The 27,601-nt window shown below is 43.7% G+C and overlaps 1 protein-coding gene, 1 long non-coding RNA gene and 1 other non-coding gene across 3 annotated transcripts in view; 2 read left to right on the top strand and 1 right to left on the bottom strand.

The window, feature by feature from the left end:
• Nucleotides 1–647: 647 nt before the first annotated feature.
• Nucleotides 648–12,874, bottom strand: LOC141986182 (uncharacterized). The gene is made up of 3 exons (XR_012639222.1): nucleotides 12,456–12,874; nucleotides 1,996–2,132; nucleotides 648–874 (listed from the first exon to the last, which is right to left on the bottom strand). It is a non-coding gene; the product is annotated as an uncharacterized LOC141986182 (long non-coding RNA).
• Nucleotides 12,875–20,819: 7,945 nt separating this feature from the next.
• FAM234B (family with sequence similarity 234 member B) overlaps nucleotides 20,820–27,601 on the top strand; it is a 28,716-nt gene continuing 21,934 nt past the window's right edge. Inside the window, exon 1 of the mRNA XM_074941773.1 lies at nucleotides 20,820–20,964. Within this exon, the coding sequence (XP_074797874.1) occupies nucleotides 20,928–20,964 (37 nt within the window). The 5' untranslated portion in view covers nucleotides 20,820–20,927. The remainder of the gene's footprint in view (nucleotides 20,965–27,601) is intronic.
• LOC141981140 (U6 spliceosomal RNA) lies at nucleotides 22,587–22,691 on the top strand. Its single transcript, XR_012637682.1, has one exon. It is a non-coding gene; the product is annotated as a U6 spliceosomal RNA (small nuclear RNA).

Here is a 27,601-nt window from a genome sequence, read left to right as displayed (position 1 = left end):
AAATCCCCGCCCCCCCCCCTCCCCCTTTTCAATTCTGGCATTTCCCTCTGATTCTACCATTTCCTAGACAGCTGTTTCTCGTTAGAGAAAAGCCTGTGTTATGAATGAGAACTACTTGTTCTGCAATGGCAGCATTCAGTAGCATTGCTCTGAGTGAGATTCGACTTTTTATACATTGTTTTATTTCCTTTCCTCTTTCTCTCTTCCCTATGGTTAGACTCATGCTTCACTATCTGTCAGTAGCCTGGGGCTACAGCAACATAAGAGGACTGTGTTAAACTCATAGTGGTTAGTAATTTCTGAAATACGAGATGGGAAAATGTGAGTTGATGGACTAGAGAGAAGTTTTGTGTAACTAGAGAAGTTCCATAGACTAAAATCATAGAGATTCCAGGTCTCCCCTTCACTGCCCCCTGGCCAATTCTAGATTTTCCTTGCAGCGTATTCCCAGCTCAACTACTTTGTCCAGCCAAGCTTTCTATGTCTCACATAATGGGGCTTCCTGCTCTTCCTTTGAGATAATTTTTCCACAGTCTAATAATGGTTATTAGGAAATATTTAGCAATATTTAACCTACAGGATATTCAGCTATTCAAAAATTGTTCAGGGAGCATTTTGTAGTACGTGCTATTTCCTCCTGCTTTGGGATGAGTAGGAGGATGCGGACAGTGGAATGATGCAACATACACAGAGAGAGGACACTGATCTGAACACTGAATCCTGCCATTAGCTGATGGGAGTTACCTGGAAAACTCGGGCAGCAGAGTGTTAGGGTGACTCAGTAAGGAGTGTTTCATTTGCCAGAAGATGCTGTTCCCCCATTTCTCCAGCATACGAGTGACACTGTTAATGCCGTGGATGTTGACTTTGTCTGCTGTGTTAGCAGAATGCCATGGGAGAGGAGATTTGAGGGAACAAAGAAACTCATTAGCCATTTATCTCATTTGGTAGGACGGACCTTCACATTTCCCCACTTAACTCAGAGGGCACCCTGGATGAGAACCATATGCTCATTCTCAGTAAATTGCATTGATATACTCCTCTTGAGAGACTATGTATGAGAGCTAATGCTTCCCCAACAAATACCTTCCACCGCCTCCCACTGCTTTACCCTCCTACTTCACCGGACACCCCTCTTCCCGAGCCCCACTGCACTGACTAAGATAAGAACCTCTCAACCTGACTCCCAGTTGCCAGGGTCCTCCTACTACTTCTGGACAAAAATTCTTCACCAATCTCACTGGGTTCCTATCTCCTAAACATGTACTCTACCCAGGCCTCCTCCTAGATGCAGGAACTCTCTTGTTTTCCTCACACATGGAGAACAATAGACCTTTTTCTCAGCTGTAGGTTTCTCTGTATTATCTGCTTGAAAATAGGGTAGTGCGCTCAGGGCTACTTGCCTCTCTCAAAACCCCTGCATCAAACTGACCCATCCTCCCAGACAAAGAAGCCCCAATTTAGCCTTGCCTCACAGACCTTTTATGCTCTCTCTCACAATGTAAGGGATTTGTAAAGCATCAGTCCCCTGGAGATTTCTTTTTATATAATGGGAGTACCGGTCAGGTTTGGAGTCAGTGGAGCCTAGAGTATTTTCTGTGGATGTTCCCTGGAGGATATAGATGTAGTTGAGAGGCATTCGTATGCCATGGCTATTGCCAGCTGCTACAACAGCCAGAACCAGGAAATGGAGAGAAAACCACACAATGGTTGTGCTGGGCATGGAGTGAGGGGGTGTTGGTTGTGTTTTGAGTGAAGAATTATATCGGTTCATATTTTTATCCTGACCACCTCTCTCCTGTTCCTAAACAATGGATGGTAACTCCGCTCCTACCCCACACCTTGTTCTGTCAGTAGGACCCTAAAACGAGCAGTCCAGATTGCGGATTGCAGGTTTTACTAGGGATAAAATAAGAACTAACCTAAACCTTCGTCAGCCACTTGAAGATAATCTTCTCCATACTCTCTCTGATGCCCCCTGTCTGTGTCTCTTACCTCCTTCTCTGTAGTTCCACCTCTGAAGCTGATTCAGAAAGTCCTTCTGACAACCACAGTTGAGCAGGAGGAGGAAGAAGAGGAGAACTGGGAGAACACCCATGATAGAGGCTAGCTGGACCTTCAGCTCCTTACTTCTGCAGTGAGACAGATAATATCATTCATCCCTTTAATCCTTCCTTCTCTCTTCTCTTTCTATCCCTCTGATGGCAAATCCATTTAAGAGAATGCTGAGGTCAATTCAACTTCTATATAAGCAATGGGGCCTATCCTGCAATTCCCTGCAATGTTTTTCTCAAACAATTGAGGGGTACAGGGCTCCCATAAATATGAAGTAACTAATACAATATTTTTTCTTAATAATTCTTTGCAGTTTGATAACACCTTCCACCCAAGGACCTCAAGGCACTTTACAAATACTAGCAAAGTAAGTCTTACTAGACCACCATGAGGTAAGGAAACATATTCCCATTTTACAGTTACAAAGATTAAGGTATGAATTGGTGAATTGATTTGTCAAGCTTTAGAAGATTATGGTAGAGGCAAGAATGCAAATCACATCTTTTAGGGACTAATTCAGTGTCCAATGAAGTCAATGGGTAGGGTTTTCCATTAATGTCATTGGATGCTGGATCAAGCCCTGCATTCCCTCGCTTGTGTCTTACCTTCTATATTGTCCTTCCTTCCTGCAGACGATCTGAACTATGAAGAGTTAATTTTTTAAGCATAATTTGGTGCTGGGTGAAAGGTACTAAGATGACTACCCTTGCAAACCAAAGTCCTCAGTTTATCTCCAGGATGTATATAACATATAGATCAGAGGGGAAAGCTCCTCACATTCCTTCTACTCCAGGATCTTTCCCAGTATAATTTAATTCATCCCTAGCCTATAGGATTTACTGTGTAGGGATTATGTATAAATGTAAGAGGAAAAATCAGTGTCTGTGACCTTTTCTTTCTGCCCCTTTGTTAAGACTGCCAACACAGGAGTCAGGTAATCCCAGCTGGTGATGCCAATAGTTTTTGTAACATGGACAGCTGTCCATCTAGGAACTGACTAGAAACACCAATTCTGCACATACTGTGTATAAATAGAAATCTGTTCCATTGATGCAATAGTACATTGCCAAATTCATGTTACCATTCAGGATTATTAGCAGTGATTTATATTCTAGTTATTAATCATAGTCATGGAGGTGCCATTTCAGAAATGGGCACATTTAGAAAGCCCAAATTACTGTGACATTCAGGTCATACGTCAAATCGAAGACCTTACTGCAAACTTTGAGGAAATTAAATTACCTTTCCAGTGACATATGACCTTCGTCTCCTAGTAGCCTGGGAGAAGTTTCAATCCAACCATTTAGCATTCTCAATGTATAGCAGAAATTGAGACAAATAAGGAGGAATCTGAGTGCACCATTTTATTTCATTATATTTAAATAACTAATTATTTTTTATTTTACATCATGCTTATTTTTATTCATAGTCACATTAGCAATATAAATACAGCGATATTAATATTAAAATGACACACTATTTAAAAAGTAATGCATTTCACATATCGGGGATTTGTGATCAAAATTCACCCTCTTAATCATTTTTTAAATGGAAAAAAGGGAATTGTCCTTCCCGTAACACCCACCCACCCACATGCATGCACAGAGCTATTCTCACCAAAGGCTGCCAAAATGCAGAACTCTTTTTAAAAAGTTTGATTTTTACCAGAAATGCATCACTGTGGCCTGTGGTAAAAATACCTTCACTGACCTTCTCTGTACTTTTCATTGTTGGAACCATGGCTCCCCTTTCTCTTCTCCTTTCTGAATAAATGAGCCCTAGCCTATTGGGCTCATTTTGTTTATTGTCTACATAATAAAATCTCTTTCTAAGCTTTCCCAATAGGAAAGAGTTTACTAAACTCTGGGGCTTCTAATTTCAAACTGTCTTACAGTGCAGCTCAGATCAGGGAGGCTGGGTTGCTTTTCAACTCATTTAAAAAAAGAAAATCATCCACCACAATCCTTATCCCCAGACTCTGCCTATTTCAGTACCGGGTTACTTTGATCAGTCTAGATGTATGAAATAAAAGGTGATAATAAAACCTCCCCACATCTGGTATTGAAAACCCAACCTATTTGATCTCAGGCTCTTTGAAACATCAAATGTTCAAATAAAATAAAAGACCCAGATGTTTTATTTACAGGGCCCCTTAGACCAGTTCCCCTTCTGCCCGATTCCTTGAATTCTTGAGAGTCAACTACAGTATTATTTATTATCCTATAAGTATTATTGCATAATAATAATTGATTTAAGGTCCCATATCTCGGACCCTTACCCATGTAAATAATTTTTACTCCCTTAGGTAGTCCCATGGAAATCAATTCACTAGTAAGGACTACTCACACGAGTACAAGCTTGCAGGATCATATTCTTTATAGGCCTGAACTAAAGAACTTTGAAGACATGGGCTTTGGATCAGGCATTATATTCCGAAGGTCTATTGTTGCAGTTTAAAACAATGCTAGTAGACTGTTATATTTGTAATAAAAAAAATCCTAAATGCTAGAAATTCAGAAAATTTGCTGTAAGATTCCAACTCCAGCCTTAGCCTTCATCCTCCCCACTTTCCATTGATAGGCTAGAGACCCTGACCAGTTGCCAAGTCTACCCTGTGTAGCATGGTGTGTGAGGTCCCCAGTACTTTTTCTGTGTGTGTGATGATATAACCCTTCAGCCTACACCAGGTCTGGGACATTGTCTGCAATGTTTCACCTGGGAGACAGAGTGAATTAAGAACAGACCTTGCCAGCCTGGAAATTTGAACCTGTACTGGAAAGGCCCCCTTGATTTCTTAGCAGGTATCTTAGTACAAAACGGATTGCTGATGGCCTGCTGCCAGTGCCACTTGGAGGGCATAGATTGAAAGACAAGAGAAACGGGTTGTGTCTCAATCACACTCAGGTTACTCTGTTTGATGTGGTGATTGACTGAGAGAATGGAGGTGGGATAGATGGACATTGTCAGTCACATGCTGCCTGAGATGCAAGGAGGCTGCCAAGCAGCTTTAGGACACACTCACCAGCTCCACTCTCCCTTCCAGAGAAGTGGCAGAAGTAAAGCCCTCATTTGAGTGCATGGGATACTCTAAGGTCTGCAGCCAGTATGTGTAAAATGGACAGGTCAAAGAGAGCTCTCTGTATCTGAAGGGCATGCTCCCCAACCTCTGTCAGGAGGGGGGCCAGGGGCGGGTACTGTGGGTTTTCCAGCCTGTGCAGAAAGGGAGGGTGTGGAAGGTAGACTGAGATGTCTGGCCCACAATGAGATGGCAGATGAAGAAGGGGGAGGGTTGATGGACTGTATACGAAGGGCAAGATGTTAAATGTTGCAGTCTCCGGTGTGTGCCAGCTGACTCGGGCTCGCAGGGCTTGGGTTGTGGGGCTGTAAAATTGCCTTGGAGGTGTTTGGGCTGGAGCCTGAGGTATGGGACCCTCCCCCTCAAGGGGTCCCAGAGCTTGGGCTCCAGCTGAGCCCAAATGTCTACACGTCTACACTGCAGTCTTACAGCCCCGCAGCCTGAGCCCCATGAGCCTGAGTCAGCTGACACAGGCCAGTTGTGGATGTTTAGGTACAGTGTAGACATACCCTGACGTGATCAGTGTCTGAAGATTAGACAATTTTGTCTAAATATTAGGGCTGTCAATTAATCGCAGTTAGATCACACAGTTAACTGAAAAAAATTAATCGCGATTAATCACAGTTTTAATTGCATTGTATATGATAGAATACCAATTGAAATTTAGTAAATATTTTGGATGTTTTTCTACATTTTTAAATATATTGATTTCAATTACAACATAGAATACAAAGTGTACAGTGCTCACTTTATATTATTTTCATTACAAATATTTGCACTGTAAAAATGATAAACAAAAGAAATAGTATTTTTCAGTTCATCTCATACAAGCACTGTAGTTCAATCTCTTTATCATGTAAGTGAAATTTAAAAATGTAGATTTTTTTTGTTAAATAACTGCACTCAAAAACAAAACAATGTAAAACTTTAGAGCCTTCAAGTCCACTCAGTCCTACCTCTTGTTCAGCCAATCGCTAAGTCAAACAAGTTTGTTTACATTTACAGGAGATAATGCTGCCTGCTTCTTAATTACGTCACCTGAAAGTGAGAACAGGTATTTGCATGGCACTTTTGTAGTTGGCATTGCAAGGTATTTATGTGCCAGATATGCTAAACATTCGTATGCCTCTTCAAGCTTTGGCCACCATGCCAGAGGACATGCTTCCATGCTGATGACACTCGTTAAAAAAATAATGTGTTAATTACATTTTTGTCTGAACTCCTTGGGGGAGAATTGTATGTCTCCTGCTCTGTTTTTCCTGCATTCTGTCATATATTTCATGTTATAGCACTCTAAGATGATGATCCAGCACATGTTGTTCATTTTAAGAACACTTTCACTGCAGATTTGACAAAACGCAAAGAAGGTACCAATGTGAGATTTCTAAAGATAGCTACATCACTCGACCCAAGGTTTAAGAATCTGAAGTGCCTTCCAAAATTGAGAGGGAAGAGGTGCGGAGCATGATTTCAGAAGTCTTAAAAGAGCAACACTCTGACGCAGAAACTACAGAACCCGAACCACCAAAAAAGAAAATCAACCTTCTGCTGGTGGCATCTAACTCAAATGATGAAAATGAACATGTTGGCCCGCTCTGCTTTGGATCATTATTGAACAGAACCTGTCATCAGCATGGAGGCATGTCCTCTGGAATGGTGGTTGAAGCATGAAGGGACATACGAATCTTTAGGGCATCTGGCATGTAAATATCTTGCAACGCCAGCTACAAAAGTGCCATGCGAATGTCTGTTCTCACTTTCAGGTGACATTGTAAACAAGAAGCGGGCAGCATTATCTCCTGCAAATGTAAACAAACTTGTTTGTCTGAGTGACTGGCTGAACAAGAAGTAGGACTGAGTGAACTTGTAGGCTCTAAAGTTTTACATTGTTTTATTTTTGAATGCAGTTATTTTTTGTACATGATTCCCCATTTGTAAGTTCAACTTTCATGATAAAGAGATTGCATTTCAGTACTTGTATGAGGTGAATTGAAAAATACGATTTTTTTTGTTTTTACAGCACAAATATTGTAATAAAAAATAAAGTGAGCACTGTACATTTTGTGTTCTGTGTTGTAACTGAAATCAATATATTTGAAAATGTAGAAAATATACATAATATTTAAATAAATATTAACAGTGCAATTAATCGCACGATTAATTGCGATTAATTTTTTTAATTGCTTAACAGCCCTACTAAATATTAAACTGTAATAGTCTCCCCCCTTCGGCCTGCTAATTCCGCACTCCCACATAATAAGAGAGCTGTGTGAGCTCACTACCTCAAGAGCAGCGCTTCCAGGATCAACACTTGCGCTTTCCAAGTCTCCTTGAATCCATGCTCTACAATAAATTAATGCTGCAAGCATTTCAGTTTCCAGCCCCACGTTCCCTGCCAATTCACCGTCTCTTGTTTGCGTTAAACATTTGTCCCCGAGATACTGTATTTCCAATGTGCAAGGCCCTGTGTTTTGGGTTTTTATTTTGTTTAAAATTTCCCAGGAATGTATCGATGTTTATTATAAAAACAAAAATCAGATGAAAATCGGTGCAAAAAATTAATATCAGTTTTCTGGTAAATACTGCGGCTAATACTGGGGCATGGAAGGACAGAAAAAAAGCAACAAATAGAGAAAAGTGAGAGTGTTTCTGACCCTGCTCCCCACTCTGGAAGGAGAAATGGCAACTCAGTAAACTGGGCAGGTTTCTGAGCCACCATCTCTCCTTCCAGAGCAGGTCCAGAAGTGGAAGAGGTTGAGGAGGTGAGAGTGCCATGTCCTCATGCTGCCTCCTCCATCTCTTCCACTTCTGGGCCCATTCTGGAAGGAGAGACAGGAGCAGTGGTGAGCTGGAGCCGGTTTGCCCCGGTTTGCATGAACCGGTTGTTAAATTTTGAAGCAGTTTTAGAACCGGTTGTTAACCCGCTTCCCTGCAGGGGGTGCTGAGGCTTTGATGGGCTTCAGCCGGGAAGTGATGTAATCAGTGATGAGCTGCCAAAATCTTAACAACCGGTTCCCTATAAAAAGTTCTGATTTAAGGGATGTGCCCCAGTATGTATTTTTTTGTACCAACAGGGTTACCATATGTCCGTGTTTTCCTCCCGGACGGCGATTTAAGAACCAAAAAGCCTGACCTGTTTGGGAAAATACAGATGTATGTTAACCCTGCCTAAAGTTCTTTTTTAAAAAGATGGGCCTGAACTAGAAATGAGCTCCGTTTCACATGTGCGGGTCCCCGCCACTCCCTGGGGGTGTGCTAGGGTGACCAGATGTCCCAATTTTATAGGGACAGTCCCGATTTTGGGGTCTTTTTCTTATATAGGCTCCTATTACCCCCCGCCCCCTGTCCTGATTTTTCACACTTGCTGTCTGGTCACCCTAGGGTGTGCACATGTGTGGGTCCCAGCTGCTCCCTGCCCCCCTCATTGAAGCAGGTGTGCAGGGTTACTGCCCTGGGAACTGCAGGGCACCAGTGGACGTGGGGCCAGCTGCAGACAGGGGCGTGGGGCAGGGCTAGTTGGAGGAAGGGGGTGCAGGGCTGGCTGCGGGCAGGGCAGGGGGTGCGGAGCTGGCTGGAGACAGGAGGGTGCAGGATTGTCTGGAGGCAAGGGGGTGTGGGGCTGGCTGGAGACAGGGGCTGGCTGCAGGCAGGGCAGGGAGTGCAGCAGGGGCTGGTGCGGGCAGGGCGGGGGGTGTGGCAGAGGCTGGCTGTGGGCAGGGGGTGCGGGGGTGGCTGGAGGCAGGGGCTGGCTGCGGGCAGGGTGGTGGGTACTCACGGGGAGAGCAGCAGGATGCAGCCCAGGCCCAGCAGAGCAGCTGGGGACCCACCAGGCAGCAGTGGGAGCCCCAGGGCCAGGGAAGCAGCAGCAGCAACAGGGCTCGTGCCCAGGGCCAGGCGGCAGCCCACATGGCTCCCGCAGCGCCCCCGAGGAATAACAGGAGCTCGGTTTCCTGGGCTGTCCAAGTTACAAAGCCACCCTCTCTCCTTCCCAAGCAAGGAGCCAGGTCCAGGGAGTTCTGGCACTTCATTTTTTAGAAGTTGAGCACTGACGTACACGTGTGTGTGTCTTCCAATGCATTGCCTTGCTTTGACAGACAGCCTCACATTTACACCTAGACTAATTCATTACTAACATGAACACATGCACCTAATGGAATGGATTGGATTTTCTTAATGTAATCGGTATATTCTTGTACCTGAGTGGTCCAAAATTCGCATGAAAATGGGTAAAAAATTAAAAATAACTTTTGCAAAACCCAGGAATTTTTCATTAAAAACTGAAAACAAAGGGCCTTGCTGATGTGTTCTAATCCCTATAAATATCAGGTAAACAGAGACAAAGATATAGCTAGGGAGATTTCCCTTGTGTCTGCCCTGAATCCCACAGAGAGAAAACATTCAACCACTCAGTTCAGTACTGTACACAACTAATGTGTTCTGCTAGTGCAGCTGGGAATTTTCTAGGTTATGCAGTCCCAGTGCCAAATACAGCCTCCATTTCAAAGAGGCCAACGCCTTCGGAAGCCTGATGAGTACATACTGTACTCATTACATTGGATCAGGACTCTGAGATTGCCTTATAACAAGATGGGCTGAAATTGTTAACTGCCTTTCCACCTGCTGCTATATGCATATTGTCTTCTGATTCTACTTCTGAGCATACTGGGGTGGTTGATACTGGCTCAACCCTCGATTCAGTTTGAGATCAGGATTTCAGTGACTAGAGGTAGCAATTATTATAGTTATGTCTAAAATGTGGGGCCTATGCCCCCACTGTCATTTACACCAAAAAAAGTGAATGCAAAGTAGGTGTAAAATGTTCCCATTCTGATTTCACTGCAGAAAATGAAGGGCAACAGTGAATTAGGCTTGTGCCTTCTATGTGAAACTCCTTTCCCTTTGTTTTCAGTTGCTCATGACTTTCTCAAATTCCTTTTAAGGCTGACATTTTCTCTGTTTATTTTTCGCCCAAAGTTCAATTTTCTTGAAAAATGTCAGCAATAGCGAATGAATCCTTTTGTGTTATTTGCACAGGAATAAAATACACATAGTCTTATCAGAAATGTTGTGCTTGAGTAAATCAGAACCACCAGAAGTTAGAAAAATCAAGCTAGGCTCATTTTGTAGATTTAATGGACACTTATGCAGCAAGACAAATTTGCTTTTAAAAAAAATAATTTAAAATGTTCAATATGTAATTTCTGCACATTCTTCTAGCCCTTTTCTATTTTTTGTTTTTTAATGTGCAATATTTTGAGGATGCATTTCTTATTGGACACCCAGCTTACGCCGTCTTATTCCACAGGTAAAGCCAAATGAGCTTTTAAAGTCCTCCAGCCAAATAGCTCCATATCTGGGAGCATACAAGGTGAGTAAAGAACACATCAGTTAAGGACAGTTCCATTAGAACTGTGAGAGCCAGGATGTTGAAAACACTGACAGTTCCACAGGAGAGAAAACTGCCAGGCTGGGAGGTCTTTAACATAAGCCCACAATCAAAGAGTTTACAAGCTTCGCTTAAAAAATGATTCTGTTTATAAGCTCCCCAAGTAAAAAGCAGGGAAATATAAATATAAACTTAATTATTTATAGTTGAAATACCACAGAAATGTCCGAAAAAATCCCACAATATTAACTCAGCACTTTGTATCTCTGCTGTGTTTTCTATTTCTATTCCTTGTTAAATGTTAATTGTAATTCGTATCATTTGTTATATATATATATATATAATAACAAATATATATACTGAGAGAGAGAAAGAGAGAGAGAATGGAATACCTTATTGAGTTCAGGTAGGAGTAGGGTGACCAGACATCAAATGTGAAAAATCGGGATGGGGGTGAGGGGGTAATAGGAGCCTATATAAGAAAAAGACCCCAAAATCTGGACTGTCCCTATAAATTCGGGACATCTGGTCACCCTAGGTGGGAGTAACATTAACTTTTGGAATTTCCTGACTTTTAAGGGCTTGCCATTTCCGCATTAACTCCCCATTGACACTAGTGGTGTTTTGCATGTAATTATAAACAAATTTGTTCATTTTGCATATGGTCATTTGAAAGCAGACCTGACTGATCTTGCAAATAGACTGACCATCCTGATAACCAGACAGATCCTCTGACCTTAATGGAAGACCTGCAGGCTGGCAGCTACAGAAACTGATGCTTTAGACCAGGGGTGGGCAACCGTTTTGGCCTGAGGGCCACATCTTGGTATGGAAATTGTATGGTGGGCCATGAATGCTCACGAAATTGGGGTTGGGGTGCAGGAGGAGGTGAGGGCTCTGGCTGGGCTGGTGGGCTCTGGGGTGGGGCCAGAAATGAGTTCAGGGTGCGGGAGTAGGCTCTGGGCTGGGGCAGGGGGTTGGGGTGCGGGAGGAGGTTAGGGGTCCAGGCTCTGGGCGGTGCTTACCTGAAGCAGCTCCTGGAAGCAGTGGCATGTCCCTCCTCCGGCTCCTATGCGGAGGTGCAGCCAGGTGGTTCTGCACACTTCCCTGTCCGCAGACACCACCCCTGCAGCTCTCATTAGCCGCAGTTCCCGGCCAATGGGAGCTGCGGGGTGGCGCATGGGGCGGGGGCAGCGCAGGGAGCCCCCTGGCTGCCCCTAAATGTAGGAGCCAGAGCAGAGACATGCTGCTGCTTCCAGGAGCCTCAGCACACGCTTGCGGAGCAGCCTCTGACCCCGCTCCCCAGCAGGAGCTTGAGGGCCGGTTTAAACCAGCTGGAGGGCTAGATGTGGCCCCCGGGCCGTAGTTTGCCCACCCCTGCTTCAGACAGATAGGCATACTGACTGAAAGGAGTGATACTAGGCTGGTACCAATAAAGGTATTGCTGCAAAGCAGAGCAGCAGTGAAAATATTGTTGGTCCTTCCTGTCCTGAGGATGTGTACACAGTTTCTGCCCTTTCTTCAGAATGTACACACACTTTTTCAGAGTGCCTATTCTCTCTCTCCTTCAGAACACATTCCCCCTCTCTTTTAAGTCTCAGAACATACACATGCAGACTCCTTCAGAACTTGCACTCTATTTCTCCCTGTCTTTGGGATTTGCACATTCTTTCTTTTCTTCCTCCTTTCATTCTGCACACTAGTACCCTCTCCCCTCCAATGCAATCCAGTAGCACTCATACAGCCTTCAGGTCTAAGCCAGTCCAACAAAGGACACAGGTGTTGAGACAGATTTTCTCTCCTCTTCCTGCATCTTCTTGCAGGTTCATTCACTCCCTTCTACTGACCAGGCTTTTTAGAAGCTCAGCTGTGTCTCCTCATGAAGAAGGCACAACTTCTTCCTGGTAAGGAGAGCAGAAAATTGTAAATAAACTTTACCTGGACTCCAGAGGGCAATCCTGTGATGAGGCTTCAATGTATCTCTCTCTCTTTTTCTTCTCTCGTCACCGCCCCCTTTGGATTTCAGCTTGTAGTGTGTGACGTGTTCCTCTTCATATCTCTGCTTCACACATTTCCCCAATCTTTCTTTGGAACCTCTTCTAGCTGCTCTTTCTTGCCCTCCCCTCCTATCCATTCAAGCTGAACATCTCCTCAGACACATGGGAGCCTTACGGAAGTGAAAACATCGATCAGTGGAGTTCCTTTTTAAAGTGGACCCTCTCTTGAGGGGTCTCCTCTTATCCGTGACCTTGGTTCCCCGTTGCACAGCACACAACTCTTTGGCATCCAGCACAGCTGTGCAACCTCTCTTACCATCCATAGTTTCCACTATGCCGTGTTCCTTTCTGGCAGCTTGAGCCCCCTGGAGCCATCCAGCCTGGGATTTGTTCCTCAAGTTGTTTCTGCCTTTGAACAAACATGCCAATTAATTCTCTGCCGATTAGTTCATTCCTGAGCCATTGTGCCAGATCTATTTTGGTCAGAGTAAACAAGGAGGATATATTGTCTGCAGTGTTTTTCTCTGCTCCCAAGTTACTTGGCTGCCAAGCCAAACGGACTCGGGCTTGGACAGTACTTGACTTAGAGACCTCCAAAAAAAACATCAGGTGTCACAATAAGTGATGTTGGTGACTTAGTAGAGGGTGACCTTGTCCCTCCCTGTGAGTAAGAATTGAACAAGTACTGTCTTAGGATGTGCTGAACTACTGCAGGTGCTATCCTTTGGATAAAACTTTAGTACTATGTTCTGGCTTCCTGTGATCATTACCATATCCATGGCATGATTTGCTAGTTCCCTGGCCAAATTTGAATTCTGCCTGATATTACTCCTATAGTGTCAATTGGCTGCAGTGCTTTTCTCACTTCCTTTTCTAAACCGTTTGATGATTTTGCTGTGTTCTCTTAGATAACTGCATGTTCCACCCCTGCTGCAGCTGCATTTCAGTGGTAGGTACAATAATCCCCTTGCATAGAGTGAAGCACTTTACGATTGCTCAAGACCAAAAGCAGTGTGTGCGCGCGCATGCACACGCAATATATAGGGCCAGATCCTCAGCTGGTGTAAATCAGCAGAGCTCCTAGATTGACTTTAATGTAGTTATGTTGATTTACACCAGCTGAGCATCTAACCCGTGGTTTGTAAATCAGTAAAGTGCTTTGGCTCCTTCTGGGTGAAGACACTAGAGATGTCCGTCATTATTATTACCATCATTTAGTCAGCAGTTCAAACGTGCTAATCTCCAATGGAGAGGTGCCCTGACAGAGAGAGGATTGTGATTACAGAGGACTGGCTCTCCAGAGCTAGACAGTATCAGAGACACATGGTGCCAACATTTCCTTCACTCCATCTCTTAAAAAAAAGTGCCTGCATGGCGAGTGAGGTTTCTATGTCAATGTTATTGTCCATAGCACTGAAACAGTGGGACACTTACTTACGGAGTTATACAACACCAATTACATAAAGCAACCCACAATCGGAAATATTAAAACTACTCATACAGCTCCCAGAAATGTTAGCAACCCATGTTGTCAGGGATAAAAACAAACAAAAATTATACAACTATAACCCTAACACTGATCTACATCACATGGATTTCTCACAGCTGTTCCCATTTGAGAAGGGACTAGCACAGTCCAGATGTGCTGACACGACAGTTCAATGGAAAGAAGAAGAAACAAACTCCTGGAAGGACTCACCCCTTGAAAGCTCAGGGCATGGGCACTTGATGGTGCAGTAGATTGGGAAAGGGTCCCTGCAAAGCTCTGATGATCTACCCAAATCCTGATCACTATTTTTCATAGTAAATAGTGTCTTTCAGGCCCAGTCGGGCTCCCAGCAGAGTCAATGGCAAAACTTCCATTGACTTCAGTGTGCAGGACTTCAGCCTCTAAATTACCAGTTCAAATGCAGCCTGTTTTGTTACTGAATCAGAGTTATCTGTTGGCCCTTCTGGCCTTGTGCAATTAGTTGTTAGTCTCTTGGCTAGTCTTCACCAGTGGCTCTCAACCTTTCCACACTACTGTTGCCTTTCAGGAGTCTGATTTGTAATGAGTATCCCCAAGTTTCACCTCACTTAAAAACTACTTGCTTACCAAATCAGAGATAAAAATACAAAAGTGCCACAGCCACACTATTACTGAAAAATTGCTGACTTTCTAATTTTTACCATATAATTATAAAATAAATCAATTGGAATAGGAATATTGTACTTACATTTCAATGTATAGTATATAGAACAGTATAAACAAGTCATTGTCTGTATGAAATTTTAGTTTGTACTGACTTTGCTAGTGCTTTTTATGTAGCCTGTTGTAAAACTAGGCAAATATCTAGATGAGTTGATGTACCCTGTTGAAGACTTCTGTGCACACTCAGCAGTATGGGAACCCTTGCTTGAGAATCACTTGGTCTACACTTCAAAGGCTCTGCAGATACAGCTGTACAGTTACCTGTATAGCTATACCAGCAGAGCCCCTCTAGTGGAGATGCAAAAGGATGTAGTTAAACCATCTCCCTGAACAACATAAGCTATACCAGCAAACGGACTCTCTAGCTGTGTCTACATGGGGGGGTGGTTGCTGAAATACTTATGTCAGTCTGGGGTGTGTGTGGTTTTTTCACACCCCTGACCAACACAGCTGTGCCAGTAAGCCTTTGCAGTGTAGACCTGGCCTCAGTCCAATTCTTAGCAAATGGGGGTCCATATTACAAAAATCCTCTGCTCTGTTGTCCTGTGTTATACATCACTAAAATGACACTGTAATAAGCATCAATCATAAACTGTCTGAGCAGAGAGGTCAAGGATCTTTTTTAAAATTCTCCATTATGTTTTTTGCCACATCTCAAAAATGGTGCTGCATAGCAACTGCAGATGTTTTGTTCTATTCTCCTCAGTGAGGAGTGGGAGCTGGCTGTTTTCATAAGCCTTTGTGGCTTAAGTTTAAAGTTAGTTTATATGGGTTTTTTCCCACAATCTATGAGAACTCAGGAGAGTTTTTAGACTGTGAACTCTTCAGGGCAGGACCAGTGTCTTTGTATGTGTTTGTGAAGCGCTTAGCACAACGGGGCTCCAAATTCTGAATGGAGCCTCCAGGCACTCTGTAATATAAATATTTAACAATACTAACTGCATAATATGAGACAGAATTGTCTGCAGTTACAGGCTGTGTACCTCTTAAAACCCCACATGAACCAAGAGGGGAGTCAGGTTTAAAGATGTCTACAGCCACAGGCTTGGACTCTCCTTAAAAGTCCACTCATGAGTCACCAAGGATGTTTACAGAATTGATAGGTTTCAGAGTAGCAGCCATGTTAGTCTGTAGTCTGAAGATGTCATCAATGTAGCACAAGTAGAGTAGAGGCATTAGGTGACGAGAGCTGAGGAAGCGTTGTTCTAAGTTAGTCAAAAAAAAGTTGGCATACTGTGGGGCCATGCGGGTACCCATAGCAGTGCCCATAACTATTTTACATTTCAGGACAATGTATACCTTCAAATCAGCGGCACTGCTATGGGTACCCGCATGGCCCACAGTATGCCAACATTTTTATGGCTGACTTAGAACAACGCTTCCTCAGCTCTCGTCCCCTAATGCCCCTACTCTACTTGCGCTACATTGATGACATCTTCATCGTCTGGACCCATGGAAAAGAAGCTCTTGAGGAATTCCACCATGATTTCAATAATTTCCAGCCCACCATCAACCTCAGCCTGGACCAGTCCACACAAGAGATCCACTTCCTGGACACTATGGTGCTAATAAGCGATGGTCACATAAATACCACCCTATACCGGAAACCTACTGACCGCTATACTTACCTACATGCTTCCAGCTTTCATCCAGACCACACCACATGATCCATTGTCTACAGCCAAGCTCTACGATACAACCGCATTTGCTCCAAACCCTCAGACAAACACCTACAAGATCTCTATCAAGCATTCTTACAACTACAATACCCACCTGCTGAAGTGAAGAAACAGATTGACAGAGCCAGAAGAGTACCCAGAAGTTACCTACTACAGGACAGGCCCAACAAAGAAAATAACAGAATGCCACTAGCCATCACCTTCAGCCCCCAACTAAAACCTCTCCAGTGCATCATCAAGGATCTACAACTTATCCTGTAGGACGACCCATCATGCTCACAGATCTTGGGAGACAGGCACAGTCCTTGCTTACAGACAGCCCCCCAACCTGAAGCAAATACTCTCCAGCAACCACACAACAAAACCACTAACCCAGGAACCTATCCTTGCAACAAAGCCCGTTGCCAACTGTGCCCACATATCTATTCAGGGGACACCATCATAGGGCCTAATCACATCAGCCACACTTTCGGAGGCTCGTTCACCTGCAATGTGATATATGCCATCATGTGCCAGCAATGCCCCTCTGCCATGTACATTGGCCAAACTGGACAGTCTCTATGTAAAAGAATAAATGGACACAAATCAGACGTCAAGAATTATAACATTCAAAAACCAGTTGGAGAACACTTCAATCTCTCTGGTCACTCGATTACAGACCTAAAAGTGGCAATTCTTCAAGAAAAAAACTTCAAAAACAGACTCCAATGAGAGACTGCTGAATTGGAATTAATTTGCAAACTGGACACCATTAAATTAGGCTTGAATAAAGACTGGGAGTGGATGTGTAATTACACAAAGTAAAACTATTTCCCCATGTTTATTTTCCCCCTATACTGTTCCTCACACATTCTTGTCAACTGCTAGAAATCGCCCACCTTGATTATCACAACAAAAGGATTTTTTTTCTCTCTCTCCTGCTGGTAATAGCTCACCTTACCTGATCACTCTCGTTACTGTGTATGGTAACACCCATTGTTTCATGTTCTCTGTGTATATAAAATCTCCACACTGTATTTTCCACTGAATGCATCCAATGAAGTGAGCTGTAGCTCACGAAAGCTTACGCTCAAATAAATTTGTTAGTCTCTAAGGTGCCATAAGTACTCCTTTTCTTTTTACAGAATTGATAGGTTCCACAAAGATTCCTTTGTTGTTTATATGAACCTCAAAGTCTACTGAAGTCTTTAGAAATGTCCCAGGGACCCCCAATGAGTTTATAATCTCCTCAGGAGTACCACCTTCTCTGCTCTAAATTGTAGCAAAGCCACCTACATCAATGTTATATAAAATCTGTCAAAAATGTCCAATTTCTGTCTAATGTCTTTAAGCACTGAGCTCCATACATGCCTCCTTCACAACCACTCCTCCCATCCTCTTTCCCTAGATAAAACTGCATGGGACTGATTCACCTCTCATGTACTCGGGAGCAAAGTTGGAGTTAAGCCACTGAAGTCAAAGGGCTCAATTCCATGTTGCCCTGTATCTTATGTAGTAATTTACCCCAGTGCAAAGTGGGTGTCAAATGTTACCATACCAGAATGACAGCATTTTACGTGCACGTAGCACTCACCTTATACTGGAATAAATGACTATACATGAGGAAGGGCAACACTGAACTGACCCCATGGGGTTATTCTGGAGTACAGCTGGTGTATGGGAGAGGAGAATAAGGCCATATATACCTACTTGGAAAGTGAATCGTACCCACTAACTATGGGCTGAAGACATGACCCTGCCCTACCCTCATGGTATGGGTCAGAGAATACGAACTTCTCACTAGAGCTACTAAAAGAAAAAAAAAGACACTTTTTTAAATGAAAAATGCCTTTTTGACCAAAATAAAAATTTAATGAACAAATAATTTTGATTTTTTTCATTTTTCAATGAAAATATTTGAAATGAAAAATTCCACCTGCTGTCTCTTCCCCGCCCCCAAAAACACACATACACACAAAAACCCTTGTGTTTTGATTCTCAAGAGAAATAAATACTTTCTCACACTTTCACTTCCTCCTCCCCCTTTTTCCGGGGGGGAGTAAAAAATGTGTGAGAAAATGGTTTATTATGCACTGAAACAAAACACACTTTTTTTGGAGGGGGGAAATGGGAATTTTTTATTTTAATTTTTTTATTGAAAAATAGTGTTTTGACCAACTGAATTTTTTGAATGAAGTGAAACATTTTCACTGTTCAGTTTTTCCATGAAATCTACTAACCTTGTTTCGACCAGCTCAGCTTCTCCTATATAACCCTTCACACATGGTACAGACCTTATTCATCGTTCTGTTGTAGGGAGAAAACCTCACTCAACCCTATTTAACTTCCCAGTATTGGTCAGGGACTTCAAACTTTAGCTACAGCCCAGAGATCAACTTTTTGGTCATGATCCTAAACATATGAGTGTTGGACCGTCTGTTATGAAAGAGATATGTAATAGCTCACTTGTTATGGGTTGTTGAAGTAGTCCTCCAGGGAGAAACCATAGGCAGTATGGATTCAATTCAGGTCACTACCTCATGAGTTGTCAGCGGGGACACATGGGACATATGGGTTAATGACCCATTCTTATTTCTATAGGCTGGCCCCAGAGGAGGGAGTGTGAAGCTAGCTGGATTTTCCAGGTTCCAAACACAGGGGCTATGGGCTGCCACAAGCAGTTGAAGTCAGCAAGCAGACGTCTCTGTGTCCCTGGAGAGAAACAAAGGCAAAAATGGCAGCTCCTTGTTGGAACTGGGTTTGGAGTGATTTCAAAAGGCACAGCATCTGCCCCCCAAAACCAAACTCAGTTGTCAGGACAGACTCAATTTCTTTCATGTGCAGTAAATAGGGTCTTCCCTCTAGGCAGAAGAGAATAATAGAGGGTAAGGCTGCAGAGTGAGCATTGGTGGTGGAACTTGAGCAAATATTTCCAGACTTTCTGGCACTTTAGTTTTATGAATGGCCTTCTAAACTCCTGACATTGAAACTTTTAACTTTTCAAGCTTAACTGCACATTTCTTGACTTTCAAACTTTTTTTTTGAATGACATTTTAATATTGTTGTAAATTAATGGTCTGTTTGCAACCTTAGTGTTATTTTAGCAAAGTTTGTTGCTTGGGCTTAGTAAATTAGATGTGTCCAATTTATATGTAAATCAGTGCATATCACTAGCTCACATTCACAATGTAAAGTAGGTAAATTTCATTTTTCATGCTTGGTACATCACTAAAATCCCGAACACTATGCTCTGCCATCCATGCATCAAATTGCATGAAATTGCAGCACAAACTATTTGCTCTTGCTGGAATTTGACCTCACATAGCACCCCTGCCTAACTCTGAAGTTGGAGTAAGAGACTTTTTTGCATTTATTTAAACTTTGGGATGCTGCGGGACAAATTGACAAGTATTGTAAACCATGGGATTGCTCAGGGCATGGGAGCCAGATGTCCGGAACACAGAAATGAAAAGTCCAGATTCTCCGACACCTCTATCTGTCTGCCTTCTGCTTGCACTCTTGCTTTCAGCTCTAATCTGTTCCAGAAGCTGGTTCTTAGAAAGTACTTCTCTGCGGGACAGCATTTGACCTCCTCTATCACAAGTTTCCTTAACGAGTATAAGACTGACGCTGTCGGATTCTCTTCAACAAAGCCCTACATTTCTATGATTCTAAAAGGCTTACATAGTCACAAAACTGTCGCGGGTTTTTAACATTACCTACATGGGAGTCCTCCTGATTTCACCACTACTCCTGTGACTAAGTTAAACATATGTGTAAATGTTTACAGGATTGGGCCTCACAAACTCACTAGCGTCTGCAGCCCCACAAAAACCTCATCTGCAGCAGTAAAATGCTGCCACCACTCAACAACACTACCAAGTCTTGTACACTGTAGTGATTTACTAAAAGATCCAGCTGCCGGAATGATTTGATTATGTGAGAATCTGCGTTTGTTTGTTTTTAAAGTAAATTTCTAGCCTCACGGTTGTGAAAAAAACCTGGAAAATGTGAACCCTAAGGCTCAAAAACCAGAAGGCAAATACAAAGAACCCCACATTTCCCATTATTTAAAGCACAATCTCATGATTTTTGAACACTTGGGTCTGGTGCTGCTGACCGATGGGAAAAAAAAACTGCTGCGGTCAGTTAGCATGATCCTGGTGGCCTCTCAGTGTGGCTGACATTTGATCCCTGTCTCTCTGTATAGGGCAGAGATCAGCAGTTCTGCCTTTGCACCTTGTACAGCGGGGAGCCCGGTCTCGCCCAGGGGAGTCCCACCTTAAATGTGACTGGTGGTTCTTGTCCCCCTCACCCCGCCCCCCCATCGTTTTATTTTATAATAGAGCTTTAACTTTAAAATAACAATGAAAGAGAAATAGAACAATAGCAACTACCAGGAGCGAGGGGAACATGACCCGAGGGCCCCGTGGGCCAGGGAGGGGTCTCTGCCCCGCCCCGCGCCTCCTGTGCGCAGCGTGAGCCCTGTGTGGCCACTCGGCTAGAGAACTACACTTCCCAGCAAGCGGCGGGCCGCCGCGCATGCGCACCGTGAGCTTTCAGCATGGCCACGGTGCTGTCCCGCGCGCTGAAGCTGCCAGGTAGGGAGCGGGCTCCACAGGGACAGGCCGAGGGGGGAGGGCGGGGCAAGGCAGGGACAGCTCGGCGGACCCTGCGCGCAGGGGGGCCGAGACCGACCCGCGCGTCCCTCGGGGGCCAAAAACATCCGGGTCTTTCTGCGTGGAGGGAGGGACCCCCCCCCCCGGGACATCCTGGTTCGGGCAGCTTGGGTGGGGGTCAGTGTCCGTGCCCTGAGGTGGGGAGAAAGGAGGGGGGGGTCACTGCCCCTGAGGGTGGGGGGAGAGAGAAGGGGGTCACGGCTCCTGGAGGGGGGGGGGAGAGAGAAGGGGGTCACGGCTCCTGGAGGGGGGGGGGAGAGAGAAGGGGGTCACGGCTCCTGGAGGGGGGGGGGAGAGAGAAGGGGGTCACGGCTCCTGGAGGGGGGGGGGAGAGAGAAGGGGGTCACGGCTCCTGGAGGGAGGGGGGAGAGAGAAGGGGGTCACGGCTCCTGGAGGGAGGGGGGAGAGAGAAGGGGGTCACGGCTCCTGGAGGGAGGGGGGAGAGAGAAGGGGGTCACGGCTCCTGGAGGGGGGGGGGAGAGAAGGGGGTCACGGCTCCTGGAGGGGGGGGGGAGAGAGAAGGGGGTCACGGCTCCTGGAAGGGGGGGGGGAGAGAGAAGGGGGTCACGGCTCCTGGAGGGGGGGGGGAGTGGGGATCACTGATCATAAGGTGTGGGGAGTAGGACCTGAGTTGGAAACAGATGGCAGAGGTGGTCCATTTGCTCATCGGATGCCCCTGACACTGTTTCTGTTAAATATCTTAGTCTCTCTGCACCCTGTCATGCACTCTTATAGTGCTATATTCTGAGATTAAGTAACAATACATTTTTGCATACTCTTTGCAATACTTTGCTCTCCATTTCCTACAGCTCATATTATTGTGGAACATATTTGATTTTGAACAGTTTTAGAACAATGTTTAAATTGCTGCCTTTTAAATACCTTTTGCGGTAAACTGATGCAGCGTGTAAAAAAAATAAATAAATGAAGGAGAATGAATACCTAAAAAAGATAAAGAAATGTTTGTCTTTGTCTTGTCTGCTAGTATGTGTCATTCCTATAAATAACCTACTCTTGGAAACCAGGCTCCAAATTAAAGTTCTGTCTCTGCATTTATCTGGGTAAATATGAAAACCCTGCCAAATTTGTCTGTATAATTTCCAGTAATCTCTATGTTATCATTTGTATTAAAAATGGAAGAAAAGAAATATATCTACACCCTGGTAATAGGATATTCAAGAAAAGGGACTGTTAGTTTAGAGAAGCACGTATTTTCGGAGGCATAGATACAGCCAACTGTACGTTTCTGTGAGGACATTAAAAGGGACTTATGCTGAAAACACATCTTGAATGTCTGTATTTTACTGTAGAACAGGCTGCCAATGTTTTGCTACAGAACGGGTGGAGCCAATAGAGGTGCCAATATTAAACCAATGGGAAAGTGCCCCATCAACCTTCATGTCTATTGCTTGCACTCAGGAAAACTGGAACAGAACTAGTACACCTGCTGCTGGGGCTGGGGCTCCTCCCTCCTGCTGGGTCTCACCAGCTTCTTAGTGCTCCCATGGCTTTGAAGTGGAATTCAGTAGGCAGTTGACATGGCCTTCCTCTTCAGCAGCACATATACTAAAATTGGAATGATACAGAGAAGATTAGCATGGCCTCTGCGCAAGGATGACACGCAAATTCGTGAAGCGTTTCCACTGGCCCATGAGAACCGACTGTGATGGCACCTATAAGGCCCCACCTCGAGCATTAATCAATCCAGGGCAAGGTCTTCTACCAAACTGAAGCTTGGCTCTAGTGCTTTTTTTCATTTACAGAACAATTTGTTTGTTTGATTAAAGAGGATGGAACAGTTGTTCAAAGCTGTTTACTTGGAAAAAATAAAAGTACAAAATGGGAGAGTTATAAATATGTGAGAAAAAGGAGCATTTTGCAACTGCAAAGACAAACTTCTCCCTAAATTTCTTGACTTAACTAATAATGTATATCCACCTGCAACTGGACGGCATTAATTTGGGTACACAAAGTAAGCTATTTTTAGTTGAACGAAGGCCTTTCAAGTGCACGTACAAAAATAATCCTTCTATCTGTGCTCAAATTAATTTGTACAGCTAAGACACTACTTGTGTGACTAAAACATAGTCAAAATGTAGCTTTCAACAGCCACGAAAAGTCTGAACTGTTTTTCCTATAGCTGCTTTTTCTTTCACTTTTCATTAATTTTGCAAATATGTGCTATCTTATCTCCCTAAGGGTTTAGATAGAGATATGAGCAGTGCCCGGAGAGGCATCAGCCAACTCCTAACAGCAAAAAATAGAAAACAAAGTATGGCACCAAAGAGGGTTCAAAGACTATTGGAAGCAGATTCCTGTTTTTTAATCATCAAGAAAAACAGGCATTGAAAATTACACTGGTCTAAAGTTCAGGATTTGCTCTCTTCACTCTAAAACTAGTGCTAAAAAAGAGCATAGCTATTGGCCATGAGACCAGTGATAGCTTGGTATCTCTCAAACCGGCAAACCTTTAAACTTTTCATAATGTTGACGTAGTTTTAATACAGGCCTTACTGGATGCCTCACCTCCTATTTATAATTGCATGAATGGAGCACCTTTTCTCTCACGTGAGATCACACAACACCCCTATGACAACCACAGCAGTAGCTTACATAGAAAAGTAATATTAGGAAAGTAGGAGATTTTTAAAGGCACAAAGGGCTGTTAGGTGCCCAGCTCCCATTGAAAGTCAGCAAGAGTTGAGCTCCTAACTCCACCTTCTGCCTTTAAAAATATCAAATACTAAGGGGGAGATTTTCAGTGTCTGGAAACAAAAAGCCCAGTAGCATGCGTTAAGTATCTTGGCCACAGACGACCTGCAATTGGTCTATGGACCACAGTTTGGGAACCTATGCTTTATATCATTGGAAAGCTGAAAACCATTTTTGTATCTGATACCACACAAGGTATTGGATTTTCTGATCACTGATAAATCAGAACCAGACAGTGCTGGATATTCTTTTGAAGACCAGTCAACTTCTCCAAGTGCTGGTCCAGGACCAGTAATCAGAAAGCAAATACTTTGATCTCTGGAGAGCTTCTCAGTAAATCATAATTCCTTAAATGGGTGAATGCTTTGACTTATAGAAATCTTAGTGCTATTTATGTCTCTCTGCTTACAATTCAATTGGGGGCTTAAATAGATGGTTTGAAAGCATGGCTTACCCCCTTATTTTCATGCTTGTTTGGTCTACTAGTGGGCTTTGCATCTTTAAGTATGGTGAGTTGAAAATGTAGCTGCACAAATGATCTTGCCTGAATGTAAAACTCGGGCACATCTCTATGAAAATTTGGTCCAGCCCTTGGAGCGGCACTGACATGTCTGCTGCAAGAAGAGCAAAACTACTGACAGATTGTGACAATAAAATTAGAGCTTTGACTTTGTAGAGAATCACATTTCATCAGTAATGGAAAATAGAGCCTGTCACCTTTAGGTTGTCAATTTCAGACTGGACTGCGGTCAAGGGAGATAGTAGATGGCTCAAAGGATTAAGAATATAATATGGAACGTCTAACCTATAAGTCACTGGTTCATTTTTACCCAGGTCATTAACAGCTAAAATCCATTATTGCATCCATTAGCTTGTGTCAAATGAGTTGGGGACGTCAGACCAGTTCATAGCAGGAAAGGTGTCCTCGTCACAGAACCTGCACCACCGTTGGCATCTCTGTGGGTGCTCCCAACAGGGAGCTCGTGGACTGATTTAGTTATGGAATCTGAGCTCTTCTCTCTTCCCTGGAGGTGACCCTTCCAGGACAGGGGTGATTGAATGGAGGAATCTTACACTGTCAATGTTGTAACTGCTCGATAGATTTCAGTCTCCAGAGTGGACAATACAAAACCTTTTATCAGCCCTGAATTCTCTAAATTAAAGTGCCACTGGGTGAAGCATAGCGTGCAGGCACAACAGGAGAGAGAGATTTATATTTGTGGAAGTATATGTTCCTGTTTTGCATTGTGGTCTCTCTGGGCAGACTGCTTTCCATGCACCGAGCTTCATGGCAGTCAGTGAGGCTCCATGCTGATGCCAATGAGGCACGGGGAAGTAAGAGTTAGTCTGTATACAGGCTTGTACCCAAATGTCCACAGGTGTGAATGAAAACTGGTTTAGTTTGGTGCAAGTCTGTGTGTGGACCTGCATAGATCACAATAGAAGTGGCTTTAGAAGTCAGTTTAGATAACTGACCTTAGCTAAATGTGACACTTATCTCTTTTGGTAAGAATACGTCACCTAATGCAATGGCAAAAAAACTAAATTAAGGTAGAGGCAGTGTTGCCTGGTGGCATGTCATCCTGTTGCAGAACATTGAGTTGAGCAAAACTCAAAACATTTGAAAATCAGGAAATGCACAGTTAAGGTTGCCCGTGCAATCTTAACTCAGCCCTCTTTCTGCAATGCCCCACTGTGCCCCATTAATATACATACCTTTACTCTGCCAATCCCACAGTTGCTGAAATGTAAAAGTAGGTGAAACTCTTGTACAACCCATTCACTCTAACCCACAGGATTCCAACTAACACTTGCTGGGAGTGGGAAAGGGTTGTCCATGCCACCTTCCTCTAGCCTGTTTTCGCAACATCTAAATATGCACATACACTGAGCCTTGGCATTATAAGATTCAGGAGGTTGCAGATCCTGACACACTCACACCCTTAGCCAACTTCCCAGAAAGAGTACTCGCAGGATACCATCTCAACCTACACTTTCACTTAACCATCATTAAAGCACTAGAATCCCCTCATATTCCATTTCACTGCTGATATCCTTTGTAATAAAAGCTCTGTGCCCTGCTACTGACAAAACCTACACACTTCTGCATAGAAATGGTGCATACTTCATCCTGAAGGTACACATGCACCTCTTCCCTTTCCTCACACACATAAGAGGGTGCAAAACATGGAACTTCTCATATCACAGTCACTGCTGTGTCACACTCCTCAAAGTAATCCACAGATCTCACAAACACACCTTTACCAAGCAGAGCTAACTACTGCCTCCACCATTCAGTACAGCTACACCTGACACACACGTTACCTGGAATGCATGCAGATAATAAATGCTTAGACTGTAGTCATATTCCAACTTGCTATTGATAATACCCTTTGTAATAAGAACCCTGTGCCCTGCTAATGATAGAATGTACACAATTCTGCATTGAAATGGTGCATACTGGATCCTGAAGTTATACATGTAGCTCTTCCCTTTGCTCTCACACATACTGGAAGATGCAAAACATAGATTTCGTTATATTATAACTACAAGTCTGACACACACCTCAAAGTAATCCATGTCCTCCTATCACAAATACACTTTTACCAAGCGGCCCCAACTATTGTCTCCACCGTTTAGGGAAGGTATATGTAACACACTGACTGCACTTTCAGTGTATGCAAATAATTCCCATTGGCTACTGTCAGCTCCAAGGGAACAGAAGGAAGATTACATGGGCAACCTTTTTTGTCCTTTAATAGTGTAAGATGGAATCCTGTGGGTGAACATGAATGGGTTGTCAAAGGAGGTGAAGAGCTTGTCTATTTCAGCAACTATGGGGGTTGGCAGAGTAAAGGTATGTGTATTAACGGCATATTGGGACATTGTTGAAAAAGGGCAGAGTTAAGGTTGCTTAGGCAACCTTAACACTGCATTTCCTGGGTTTTAGAAGTTTTGAGTTTTGCTCAACTCAGCGTTCTGCAAGGGGACAACATCCTACCAAGCAACCTTAACTCTCCCTTAAAGTACATTTTTCCCTTTGAATTTTCTAGTTTTTTGAACAGGAAAAGGTATGCTGGTGATAGGAGTTAGGAGTCATTTAGGCAGTTGTCCATATCATGTCCTGCAATTTGCATGCTGAGTCAGCTTGCCTCCACGCACACACATCAGCTGGACCCCACCAGTCCAGACCTCGCCAGCCATGCCCCTGACCCGTTCACTGCATTCCCCATTCCAACCTGGCTTTCCATCCACTACTGTACCCAGGACCTCCCACCACAAGCAAGGAACACATCTTCCTGAAGTCTTAGCTCCCTGGTATAGGAACACTTCTATTGCTTTACTTCCTCCCCTCCTATAACTCAACTCACATGCAGTGCCTGGAGCGAAGGACAACTGTGTTACAGTGGAATGGTATTCCTGTTCATGTTTCAGAGTGGTTGGAGGGTGGAGTTTGTGGCAGGACTGGAGAGAGAAATTACAGACAGTGTTTCTGTTCCAAGGTACTGACAGTTTTATGTTTGAGAGAAAGATCCTCTGACCCCTGTCCAATAAATGTATCCCATTGCCAAGAAACTGTGAGATGTCAGAGTTTGTAATGTTTCTGTGTCATACAATACCCTTTTCCCAGGCAGCTATAAACCCTTCAGTTTCCCAGTTAATGTTATTCCAGCACTTATTCATAGCTTTCATATTATATATAGCAATTATTCAGGCGCTCAGCCAAATCAGAGAAAGCTATCAAAGATCCTGGATATAGATCTCTGATGCAGTTTAAATCTGCTCTCATACCCAGATTCTGCCTGAGTGAATCTCCACAAAGTCCAGTAGATCATCTCTTAAATGG

This window comes from Natator depressus, chromosome 1 (assembly GCF_965152275.1).
Source record: "Natator depressus isolate rNatDep1 chromosome 1, rNatDep2.hap1, whole genome shotgun sequence".
NCBI lineage: Eukaryota > Metazoa > Chordata > Testudines > Cheloniidae > Natator > Natator depressus.
This window is presented reverse-complemented; position numbering and strand designations above follow the sequence as displayed.